General features: G+C 37.3%; 6 protein-coding genes across 6 annotated transcripts; 4 read left to right on the forward strand and 2 right to left on the reverse strand.

The window, feature by feature from the left end:
- Positions 1-391: 391 nt before the first annotated feature.
- Positions 392-1,232, forward strand: RPL21B (60S ribosomal protein eL21; the record flags this gene model as incomplete). The annotated part of the gene is made up of 2 exons (XM_003957327.1): positions 392-402; positions 761-1,232. 2 exons carry the CDS (start codon positions 392-394, stop codon positions 1,230-1,232), a joined length of 483 nt encoding a protein of 160 aa, XP_003957376.1.
- A 267-nt stretch (positions 1,233-1,499) lies between these two features.
- On the reverse strand, positions 1,500-2,237 carry ATP4 (F1F0 ATP synthase subunit 4; the record flags this gene model as incomplete). Its single annotated transcript, XM_003957328.1, has 1 exon — positions 1,500-2,237. The coding sequence occupies one exon, from the start codon at positions 2,235-2,237 to the stop codon at positions 1,500-1,502; it is 738 nt and encodes a 245-aa protein (XP_003957377.1).
- A 522-nt stretch (positions 2,238-2,759) lies between these two features.
- KAFR0E00890 (uncharacterized protein) lies at positions 2,760-3,599 on the reverse strand (the record flags this gene model as incomplete). The annotated part of the gene is made up of 1 exon (XM_003957329.1): positions 2,760-3,599. The coding sequence occupies one exon, from the start codon at positions 3,597-3,599 to the stop codon at positions 2,760-2,762; it is 840 nt and encodes a 279-aa protein (XP_003957378.1).
- Positions 3,600-3,928: 329 nt separating this feature from the next.
- On the forward strand, positions 3,929-4,795 carry GPI2 (phosphatidylinositol N-acetylglucosaminyltransferase; the record flags this gene model as incomplete). The annotated part of the gene is made up of 1 exon (XM_003957330.1): positions 3,929-4,795. One exon carries the CDS (start codon positions 3,929-3,931, stop codon positions 4,793-4,795), a length of 867 nt encoding a protein of 288 aa, XP_003957379.1.
- Positions 4,796-6,367: 1,572 nt separating this feature from the next.
- On the forward strand, positions 6,368-9,538 carry GCR1 (transcription regulator GCR1; the record flags this gene model as incomplete). Its single annotated transcript, XM_003957331.1, has 1 exon — positions 6,368-9,538. The coding sequence occupies one exon, from the start codon at positions 6,368-6,370 to the stop codon at positions 9,536-9,538; it is 3,171 nt and encodes a 1,056-aa protein (XP_003957380.1).
- Positions 9,539-9,938: 400 nt separating this feature from the next.
- On the forward strand, positions 9,939-12,359 carry YTA6 (putative AAA family ATPase YTA6; the record flags this gene model as incomplete). Its single annotated transcript, XM_003957332.1, has 1 exon — positions 9,939-12,359. The coding sequence occupies one exon, from the start codon at positions 9,939-9,941 to the stop codon at positions 12,357-12,359; it is 2,421 nt and encodes an 806-aa protein (XP_003957381.1).
- Positions 12,360-12,387: the final 28 nt, after the last annotated feature.

Genomic DNA, 12,387 nt, shown 5'->3' on the forward strand with positions numbered 1-12,387 from the left:
TGAAAAATTTAAAAATCATGCGAATTCTTGTACTCCGAACTTGTAATTGTCGCATCGTCTGCCTAGCATTAGACAGAACATTAGGCAGAATCTCGATACCAACTTCCGCCTACTTCGTCCAATCACAGAACGGTCGCTTAGCGAAACTGAAGACCCCAGCTGCCTACTCGATGGCGTTGGGCTCAACCCACAGCTGGGTTGAGCCCGTGTCAATTCACCGGAGACCATCCACCTCACATTGTATTCTCACCGCACAGTGCTATCCTACAGTAAGTGACTGCGAAGCTGGCCAATGCATCTTTGGCTGTAGAAGTACATAAGATATTAAAGGAATTAATCTCTAATTCGAGGTATAGGCTTTAAGCAGACCATACAAGAACTATAGACAAAAATGGGTAAATCGTATGTAACACAATGGGAAATTTGGATTTGAACAAATGAATGAATTTAAGTCACATTGATAGATGAAATTATAACTGTCCATCTAAAAACTGAAACGATATCCATATGAATTTGGGCCCAATTTAACCAGAATACCTGTGACATGAGTTGGTCATAGAACAAGACCCGTAGTTCGAATTACTGTTCCGTCGCATTGCAGACCTGGGAAGATTAGGTGATAGATGCAAATCCACTCCGGCGTTGAGTTTATGATTGCTATGAGGGCATCATTTGTTTCCAAAATGTCATTTGATATAAACAGTTTTACTAACAATATTGAAACAATAATCCCTACGATTATGATTTCCTTTTAATTTAGTCACGGTTACAGATCTCGTACACGTTACATGTTCCAACGTGACTTTAGAAAGCACGGTGCCATTGCCTTATCTACCTACTTAAAGGTCTACAAGGTTGGTGACATCGTCGATATCAAGGCCAATGGTTCTATCCAAAAGGGTATGCCACACAAGTTCTACCAAGGTAAAACCGGGGTTGTTTACAACGTCACCAAGTCTTCCGTCGGTGTTATTGTTAACAAGATGGTCGGTAACAGATACTTAGAAAAGAGATTGAACTTAAGAGTTGAACACGTTAAGCACTCCAAGTGTAGAACTGAGTTCTTAGAAAGAGTTAAGTCTAACGCTGCTAAGAGAGCTGAAGCCAAGGCTCAAGGTGTCGCTGTTCAATTAAAGAGACAACCAGCTCAACCAAGAGAAGCCCGTGTCGTTTCTACTGAAGGTAATGTTCCACAAACTTTAGCTCCAGTTCCATACGAAACCTTCATTTAATCTATTTGGTATTTTTACCATCTACCTTATATATTAATATGTACAATCCTCAATAATATCATTTAAATATAAAAGTCTTGTATGACGTTGGAAGTGTATTCGAATGCTCACATCCGATAAGCTGTTGCTGGTTGATTGTCGTGTATTCAACATGTCGTAACATGCTGCATATCTTAACGAACAGAATTATAAAGGGAACATTATTATTTACTTTTTAAGAATATCTACTACATTTTGTTCAATAACTGTACTGGGTACCGAACGTTTCTATTTCAATTCAGCAAGCAATTTCTCTACTTCTGTTATGGATTGTTGCAATACTTTATCTTGAAATTTGGGATTAGACAACTCTCCTTGAACCTTCTTGATAATAGTCTCTGCCATTTGCTTCTGTTGCATTTGACGTAGCGATGCCTCATATCTTACCCAGGAATCCAAGACCGATTTGGCCTGCTTAACTAAGTCAACTTTCTGTTGCTCTTCAAAGGCTTTTGCCTCTAATTCGACGGTTTCCTTCGAAACATCAAATAAAACTCTTGTTGTATCAGAAACATTTTTCAATGAAGAAACAGACTCAATTCTTTCCTTAACGGCGTCAACATGTCTTATTCTCGAAGCATTCAATACATCAGACACTTTTTTCATCCTTGAATCTGCAAAATCTTTATAGACTGGGGCAACCATTTTAATCATTAAGGCTACAATACCACCAAATGTTAATAGCAAAATAGATTCCTCATTTATAACGTATAATTCATTTGAGATGGCGTACACCGCGGCTGCTGCCGATGTAGCTAAGATACCGGTTTTTGATATGATACTGTTACCGGGAATTGCGTCCATAATTGATTGCGCCTTTGTTTTAGGATCTTGTGCTGGTGTTTTGGATGGAGTGGACATTTGACGAGTAGCTACATAGATACTAGGACGACGAAGAGTGTTTGCAATAACAGCCCTATTAACATACGATGCTGTATTTCTGAGTGGCAATCTATGTAAATTCATCTCGTAACCTCCTTTTAGCTCTACTATTTGCTTGACCTAACGAATATGCTTATTATTCAATTCATGAATTTATTATCCCTTTGTATATCTTTTCTCGCTCGCGGTGACCTAGTAATTTATCGATGCCGAAATTAGTCTCTTATTGGATGGAAACATTTCGCCGGTAGAATAATTCATGTGACAGTAATTGCACGGTTTACTAGCATATATGTCTCACGTATGAGATGCTGTTATAATATATAGAGTTATATACTGATTAGTTGTGTGATGCAGGATGTAAGCGGAGAATGGATGTCGTTAGTACTTTCTCGTCCATCCGAAAAGAAACCATGGCACTGCACCTCTTAGTTAGTCCTTATTAAGTGACCGGAAGGATCTCTCTAGTTCAGTGGCCTCCAGTAATAATGTATTTTCTAGGTGCTTTCGGATAAAACGTCGAATATATTTGTTCAATCCATGACGAACAATTTAATAGCCCCGCTAATAAACTATCTCCTCTGGGCTTGGTAAATATATTTCGTTTCATTCCAAATCCTTGAGTGTTTTTGCCAATTCCATAGCATATTTATATTCGTCTGTAATGGTATTCATCTCCACCCTATTAGGTTTACTCAGGGCTTTTATCGCAGTGCTGGTATTCACGGACTCATCCATAGTTGATGATGCAGTGTGGGTACTTATTACATGTGTTATGGTGTTAGCGGTGATCAAACGCCTTTTCTCTTCTTCTAGCCTTACATTACGATCTCTCAATATTTGAATCAATTTGCTATGTGTCTGTCGAAGATGAAACAATTTATCTTCAAAACCTTCGGGAAATCCGTCATAAATTGACGTTTCATTAGCGCTTCGTTTTACCTCCTCAAGTCCCCGTAGTTCTAAACATAGTTTATCCTGGCCATCTATATTAGGTCTAGTTTCCAATTTACTCGTATTCAATGTATTTCGGTGTCTATAGCTATTTCTAGTGTTCATCCTCTTGATTTGTCCATTACTACTGATTGTTCGAGTCAGTTTTGCATCAAATAGACCTTCAAAATTTGAATATTCCATATCGGTATAAAGACTACCTGTACGACCAGATGTCGAACTCAAATTTCGAAATGGAGACCCTTTGGGGTAAGACGAGCTTAAACTTTGAGTTCGGGGAATCTGGCTCCTCAATAAGCCTAAGTGTTGTTCTGCAAAAATATCTGTCTTTGGTAAAGTTCTTGGAATATCTAAGTAGCCCACTTCATCATTGAATTCATCTTCGTTAAACTCCTCATCTTCATAATCTAACTCTTCATCCACATTTGAAATATCATCTTCGTTTGTGGTATATATCCTTTTTACCGAAGAAGTTCTAGATATCTCCTCCATTTAAAAGTCGTTGGAGGATCTTCATTTGACCTTCCAATACGTCAATTCTTAAATATCGATTTTCAGATATTGAAAGCATATTAAATAGTGAATATCAATTTCGCAAAAAAAAAATAACATAAAAAAAACTAGGATATACGTAAGTTAATCTTTTGCAACTAAATCAGCGTCACTATTAAAAATCTCCAGCTATTCAGGTTCATCGTTGCCGCTTTCTTCCCAATTTATTTGTGTTTTACAATAACATATTTTGTTAGTGTTTTTAAAACTTTTTTGCATGTGTGAAAGATATAAGGTTTGCCAAGTAACTCTAAATCGAAATCTGTTAAATGAAAGAAAAGGAGCCCTGGAAGCGATTGCTATGGATTAGACAGGACTATCCAGATAATTATACAGATCCCAACTTCCTATTATATGCGGAAAAGCTTAAAGAAAAATCTAAAAGGCCACCAGATTTTGATTATGATTATTCACAAATACGAGCAGATTTTTTAGAACTTTATCATATGGTACTGAATACATGCTTCATTTATATCACATTCACGTATATCAACTACTACGAGTACAATCCAATTCCAGTCACATGCATTGTGACATTTTTTGTAATACTAATTTCCAATCACAAATCTGAGGAATTGGCATCTTTGTTAAATTTCAAATCGTCAATGATAATGGCATTTACAATATTAACCTTATCACCGGTGTTGAAATCACTTTCCAAGACTACGGCATCTGATTCCATTTGGACGTTGTCCTTCTGTTTGAACATGTTCTATATATACAGTTTATCCTCATCTCCGTCATCAGTTATGGACGGCAGGGGGGAATTGATACAGAATGAAAAACAGTCAAATTTATCAACAAATATTTTGTTAGCAAATGCTGCTGTGCTGGCCTCTAGATTGATCTCTACAACACAAGTCTTTTGTTTCCTATTGATTTCTGTGCAAGTTAATATAATAATACCGAATTTACTGAACATTTCCAATTTCAAGATATCATTATTGACCAATCTGATTGTGTACTCATCTATTACGATGAGACTTGGATATAAAGCTGCATTTATCTTTTTATTAATCTCATTAGCATCGATTATCATCTTACCGAGACTATTCTACTACTGGCAAGTTCACTGTAAACGTAAGGATTACGAAGTGTTGAGTCTATGGGATACTAAAGTACCGATCCTAAACTAAATATAGAAACTATACAATACTTTATCTCCTTCGAGAAAATCTGGGGGAGAAGGACTAAAAGAAAAAACGCATAGCATACGTATATTTCACTTCTCATCTTTTAGAAACTGTTACGATTCCACATCTGGCTGCGACTGTTCTTTTTTCTGGCATGCAAAATTGCCATTTGTTCTACTTGAACAAGAATCCTCGTGTTTTCACGGAGCAAGTATATAAAACCTGGGGTCACGCTACTCCGAAGAAAGTTAGATTACGAAATGGAAGAAGAAGAAGAAGACACACACCATATCACAACACATTCCCACCGGATCAACTGAAATTCTGCATTTCTTATCAAATGTAGTCCTCCACATGTACTAATGATGAACAGTCTGGAAATCGTGAACTCGCTCTTCTGACTAAATAAAGAATTAAATTTCTGGCACTGGCTTACAAAGTTTGAGTGACCAAGAGCCCCGTTGCACAAAGACGCATAGAAATTACAGACACAAGTAAATGGCATGTACACTTGAAACAGTTAGTATACAACTTCCATAATTGCAAAGCCAGGAGGATCGAAGTGTATATATGATATTACAATTAATTCACCCAGACACCCAGCTTCCATTTATTTTTCATCTGCCTGCCAAAATAAAAATGGCACATCTCGAAATTTCCCTCTATGGATTCCCAGGCAGGAAAGGCACAGCGGGATGCCACCAACCCACTCTGCCAAGTGTCACGGCGTGTCCGATACCAGGCACCAATTACTTACCTGCTTATGGCATACAACGGAGTAGTAACACTGTGTTGGGCGGAAGCCAAAGTAAGTGAAAGCATAAAATTGCATGCATCCCAATGTCAATATTCTGTTCACCATTTGTCCTTCTTGCACATATCATTATCACACCGCCATGGCTTATGTTCACTACTATTTCTCTCATTGCCTCCTTCTTCTTTCCTATGCCAAGGAAACCAGGCGCGCTCTGACAACGCAAAATTGTCACTTGGCGAAAACAACATCAAAACAAAATAAAAATTGGAATCCCGTAAATTTCAAGAAGTTCAGAAGCCCATCATCTTCCACTGTTTTGATAGCATAGTGTCACTGACGTTAACGAGATTAACTTTAAACAGTCGGTGATTGATAATATTCCATAGCAAGGCAGTACTCTAGCCATTCACACAGGGGAAAAACAAGAACTATTACCAATATAGCGTCTGTTGAGTCACGGTAATATTGCTCCGCAGAATTTCTATTGCATTAAATCTTCAAAACTTAAAAAACGGTGTTTCTCTTTGCTATATATTAATGAATAATATTCAGTTAATTTATAACTATGATATGGTATGGTACATCCTCTATTTTTTTCCATTTTTTTAGTTTACTCACAATTTGGGTTTTTGAAGGTGCCAAATTAACTGCTAAGAAGACACACATATTTTTTCGTAAGAAGTATATTCCATCCTTCAACTGGGTTTAACGTCCTCTTTTCAGATCAGATATTGTAAAGGAATATGAATTTTCTCAATTAATTCCATCTTTCCTTCCTTTTTGAATATTCAAATTAAAAATTGTACTATTAGCAAATCATGAACATATTAGAACAATCAGCAAATCAATACTATTCGACAAGTCCCAACACAAACCAAAATATACCGGCTCGGTCAACCTCTGTACCATCGAATGTACCAAGAATCCAAAATTTGTCACCCTCATTTCCTCCAAATAATAACAACTCAACTTCAATATCAATTACTAACCAATTACAACTCTATTTATCACAGCAAGAAGAACAGTCTGTTAATAACAGTACCAATTTAAGCTCTAATTTTTATACAATAACACAATACATTCTACAATCATATTTCAAAGTTGACGTGGAAAGTTTACCATCATTAAGATTGGTTGATTTAATCGTAGACCAAACGTATCCAGATTCCTTAACTTTGAGAAAATTGAATGATGGCTCATCCTTTCAATCTTACGAATATTTTAACACCGTCTCTAGAGATCCTGATCTTTCTAGGTGTCCGATCTTTTCATTAGCCGTCTATTTTGTAATACGATGGAGCCATCCAAATCCTCCAATAACTCTGAACAATTATAACACTATAAGGCTCCTAGAACAAGATTTGATCTCTTTTGACCTGAACCCAGCCGTATACATACAAAACACTTTAAATGCCACGACAAACTCTTCAATTAAAGTACCGCGTTCTGGAAACTTTAACCCTTCAAATGATTTGATTAGCTCAGTGTTCCCATGGCTACCTTCTTTCCGCCAAGATGTGCTCTTACACGATAGGACAAATTATAATTTACATTCTTTATGTGAATTATTTGAATTTATGGGTAGAATTATCATTCAGGATTTAAAATATTTAAATGAACACGCTCTATTATTACCGAATATTGTTAAATTTATTTGCCAATTTATTCCAGACCTGTTTCAACGTGATGAATTTAAAGGTGTTCAAGTAACTGATAAGATCGATAATAATGCAATCAATCCAATAACTAATAACATGAAGATAGCCAACGATACAAGTAATGTTAACCAAAATACTGGTAATGATAGCTATCCCTTTGCAGAGAAAGTCGAGTCACATTTTCTTGAACTATCAAAAAAATTGACTACTGAGAATATACGATTGAGCCAGCAAATCACTCAGTTGAAAGGTGATATGAATTCTTTAACTTCTGTTTGCAGTCAAATATTACAATTACAAAGACAATTGTTATCTGGTTCAATCCCCGACACCAGCTTACTCAACACTATTACGCATAGCAGAGAAAATGGAGAGACAGCTGGCCAACAGAATAAACCTGGGGGAATTATTATACTTGATAGAGATTCTTTTAATCCACAGTTTTTCAACAACCTCTTCCAGTCTAGTGACGGCTCACAGAAATCTCGCTCCCAAACTGCATATACAAATAAAAATTCTACTAATACTCCGACCCTAGCACCAATTACCCCATATCCAAACTTCAATAATCCTGTTTCACCAATAGTGGAACCACCACAACAACAGTCGCAATCTCGAGTAGTAGCTGACCTGATATCGCAAGAGGCAGCAAATATGAAGAGGTCATTATATCAGAACGTAGCTCAGAAAAGAAAACTACCCACAGCGATTCCAGCGAATCCTACTGTCACAAGTCCATTTTCTCCACCTCCAGATATGTCGATTAACTGGCCATTTTCTAAACGTGCAAGGGTAGAAGATAAACCAACACCCTCTAAGACTGCCCTAAACTCTCTTTTATCAAGATCTATTCCTAGCCCAAAGTTGGGAATTCCAGTATTTAATTCAACAAATGTAAACAATTTTGAGTCCTCCCAAGGATTCTTCATAGATAGTCAGCCTGAAACAGAAATCAACGAACCTGGTACTAATACAGAATTTTCAGTGAATAATACGACCGATATTGATGCTTCGAAGGTTGACACTGTTAATAAACTCGCGGAACAGATTGATGTTGATGAAAAAGAGAGATCAGATGGTGCCACTACCACTAATATGGAAATTGGAATTGACGAACCAAACCAAAATCAAACTTCAACGGTCCTCATCGAAGAAGGTGTAGGTCAACCTACTATAGAAACTGTAACTGAAGCGATCACATCTGCAGAAAAGTCCAATAATATGGAAAGCTTGCTGAGGGCTACTCGCATGAGCGAGGATACAGAACTGCCAGATGCAAACTTGACAGAGGAGTCTGGTCGAAGTGGAGTGAATGACACGACAAGCCGAGATAATAAAGAGGCACCATCTTCCGGTGGCGATGTGGGCATTATCACAAATCCAGGGAACCTTTCTCAAATAAAGATGATAGACACAATAAAAACGCAACAGGCCTCTAAAGGAACAAACCACAAGTCGGTTGATCAAACAACAGATCATAAACAAGGTAAAAAATCTGAAAAGCGAACTGATATTTTTTCGAAGCCAAATCCAAATGAAAATATTAAGTACAAACTTTCAAGAGAAAATAAAACTATATGGGATTTGTACGCAGAATGGTATATTGGGATAAATGGTAAACCATCAATCAAGAAGCTGATTGATATGTATGGATGGAGAAGATGGAAAGTTACTGAGGATTCTCATTTCTTTCCTACTAGAAGAATTATTATGGATTATATCGAAACAGAGTGCGATAGAGGCATTAAATTGGGTCGTTTCAATAAACTTGGACAACCAAGGGAAGATACTAGGAAAATTATTGTGAGTGATTTGGAAAAATTCAGAATAAATAGTGGGTTAACTTTGAACTCCTTGTCTCTATATTTCAGGAGATTAACAAGACACAATAAAGAAATTTGTATTTTCAAGGATTTCAAGAATTGGAACGTGAGAATAATGCCTGAAGAAGAAAAACTAAAATACTGCAAAAGAAAACATGTCCCAACAAGATCATCTCATTCACATACTTCAAGCTCGAGTATAATAAACATCGACCCCGAACGATCTGCCAAAATATCAGAAATTCCACTCCATAAAGGGCCAAAGCCTCCATTGTTGCTAAATGGGACGAGAGGAAAGAAAATGAACATGAACACCGCCAATAAAGAGCAATCAAGTGGCACTGTCCCTAACATTGTCTCCAATGTAGAGGGAACGGCAGAAAAGGAACCTGCATCAACGTCGACCACACTAAACTCCGAACCTCAACAGGATCCGAACAACGCTAGCAGTGATTCTAATGAAGACAATAGCAACGATGATGAACCCACTACTAACGAGAACAAATAACACACTGATTTATAGAACCCGGTATATAGATGAAAACTAAATAACTTTAATGAGATAATGTAAGAACTTTCACGACCAGGGTGGGATCAATCTCTTTACACTGATACCTCACACGATCTAGCGATAGCATACTGTCAGTATAGTGATTTTCTCTTGGCCAATCGACTTATTTGCTAGCGGAGTTTTTCTTGGCAACGCCGCGCACAAAAGAATGGCCTGTAGAGGTCCCTTCGACATGGATTTCCGAAGCGGGAGGAAGTCAGAATTGGATATTCACATCGTCGAGATGAACTGAAACCCTTTGAGATAATTGACGCTTCATTAAACATATGCATGCATACAGTTCAGTGTTATAAGAAGTTGATTAAAACGTAATTTGAATAGGAGAAGAGCATATGGGATGAAAATTATGACTAACGATAAATTTATAATTCCTCTCCATTTTACACTGTCACAGGCATTAGAATTGTTGTATTCTATTGGTAACAACCAGTATGAGAATCTGAAGAATGGTTTGGAAATGTGCAGAACATCACAGGACTATAGGAGACTTCCAAAACTTTTTAAAGCGTTGGATGATCTTCTTTTATACGTAAATAACGGATTGAAAAAAGTCTCTAAAAAGTTCGATCTGAAGAATGGGTTGAAAGGACTTATGGAAGAGGAACCAAAGTATCGACATATGATTGAGGATTTTCAACTTTTGGGCCATGATGTAAGAATATTGAGGAGGGAGTCCTATGAACTGGTGAATTATGCGCCTGAAGATGAACGGAAGAAACTCCTGGATTCTTCATCATTTGCATCAATGAATTCCAAGTCAGGCTCTTCTTCGTTGTTAAAAAGTCAGATTTCTCAGATTTGGAAGAAGAATTCTACAAGAGGCAAGGAATCTAATAATGCTTGGGATGAAGATGAATATATAATTCAAGAGGCTAAAAGAATAAGAAGAAACAGAAAATTGTTGGAGCAAAAAAAAGCTGAAGAGGACGAACAGAAACGGATGGAACAGAAACGTTGTGAGGAAGCCTTGGAAGAGCAACGACAAAAATTGTTGGAATTGGAGATCAAACAGCAAGTGGACAGCCAAGTGACAGAGAAATTAGAGGATGAAAAGGAAAAAGGAAGACAGATGAAATTAGAAACTGAGAAGAAGCTTATTAAGTTAGAAGCCCAAATAGCAAAAGAAGAGTTGAAGAGTCGAAAGAAAGAAGAAAGGCAAAAACTGGCTCTTTTAGAAAAGGAAGAAAAGTTACAGGAATTAGGAGCAAAAATGAAAATGGGGCATGACATCCAAATACAAAATGGAAAACATCATGAAGTTATAGAGCCTAAAAAGACGATTAAAATCAAAAGTTCAAATAAGGAATCCTCTTTATTGCAAAAAAACTTGACAAATGAAAGTAACATTGAAAAGGTAAAGGAGCCTAGAATAACAGTACCCCTGCCGCCCAGTAGTTCTGACTTGCGTCAATCAAATATTGGAAGTGCGGCCCAAAATGCATGGAGAACCTTTAACAGCGAACTATCACAGAAGAGACCAACCGGACCTTCCTCAACGACAAAAGTTAAGGGAGTGGCAACCAATCCACACACTAAAAAGGTAAGTTCAGACGCTCTAAAGGACAAATATGAATATACTAAGCCAGTTATTCGGAAAACCAATGTGAGGACTGCACAAAAGTCAGAAACATCATCTAGGTTTAGGAAATCGTTGGATGCTCCTCATAAGGATACTAGATCATCAAAGGGAATAAATTTCCATGAAGGTCCTAGAAAAATGAACAATGATAGTTCAAAATCAAGGTCACTTCCTACTTCACCCGTTCTGACTCAGTCATCAATACCTTGTAATGATGGCTCAGCTTTCACGAATAGAAGTATCGATCAACTAAATCCTGTTCCAGGAGCAGATGCTGCAGCATGTGAGCAAATTTTAAATGAGATTATGGTAACAGATGAAAAAATATACTGGGAAGATATAGCAGGTTTAACTAATGCCAAAAACTCATTGAAAGAGGCTGTTGTATATCCATTTTTAAGACCCGATTTGTTTAAAGGTTTACGAGAACCCATACGAGGGATGCTACTTTTTGGACCCCCAGGAACTGGGAAGACAATGATTGCCAAAGCGGTGGCGACTGAGTCAAAATCTACATTTTTCTGTATAAGTGCATCATCGTTACTTTCAAAGTATCTGGGAGAGTCTGAAAAATCGGTGAGAGCATTATTTTATGTGGCCAAGAAGATGGCGCCATCTATTATATTTATAGATGAAATTGATTCCTTACTGGGAAACCGATCAGATGGTGAAAATGAAGCATCAAGAAGGGTGAAAACTGAATTGCTGATTCAGTGGTCCTCTCTATCAAGTGCTACCACTCAGGAATCACACGGTTATGATACTCGAGTGCTATTATTGGCCGCAACAAATTTACCTTGGACTATTGACGAGGCTGCTAGAAGGCGGTTTTCAAGAAGATTATATATTCCTTTACCCGATTTTGAAACAAGGCAATATCATTTAACGAAATTACTGTCAAAGCAAAAGCATTCCCTGACTGAAAGTGAAATTATTGAAGTTGCAACACTAACCGCAGGGTATTCGGGCTCTGATATTACAGCATTAGCAAAAGAAGCTGTCATGGAACCAATTAGAGATCTTGGGGAAAAACTGATAGATATTGATTTAAACAATATACGAGGCGTCACTATCCTAGACTTCAAAAATGCCATGAAGACAGTAAAGAAAAGCGTTTCGGTGGACTCATTAGCTCATTATGAAAAGTGGGCCCTTGAATATGGAAGTGTAGGCTCCTGAACTGGACATACAAATAGTATATATGCAT

Source organism: Kazachstania africana, chromosome 5 (genome assembly GCF_000304475.1).
Source record: "Kazachstania africana CBS 2517 chromosome 5, complete genome".
NCBI lineage: Eukaryota > Fungi > Ascomycota > Saccharomycetes > Saccharomycetales > Saccharomycetaceae > Kazachstania > Kazachstania africana.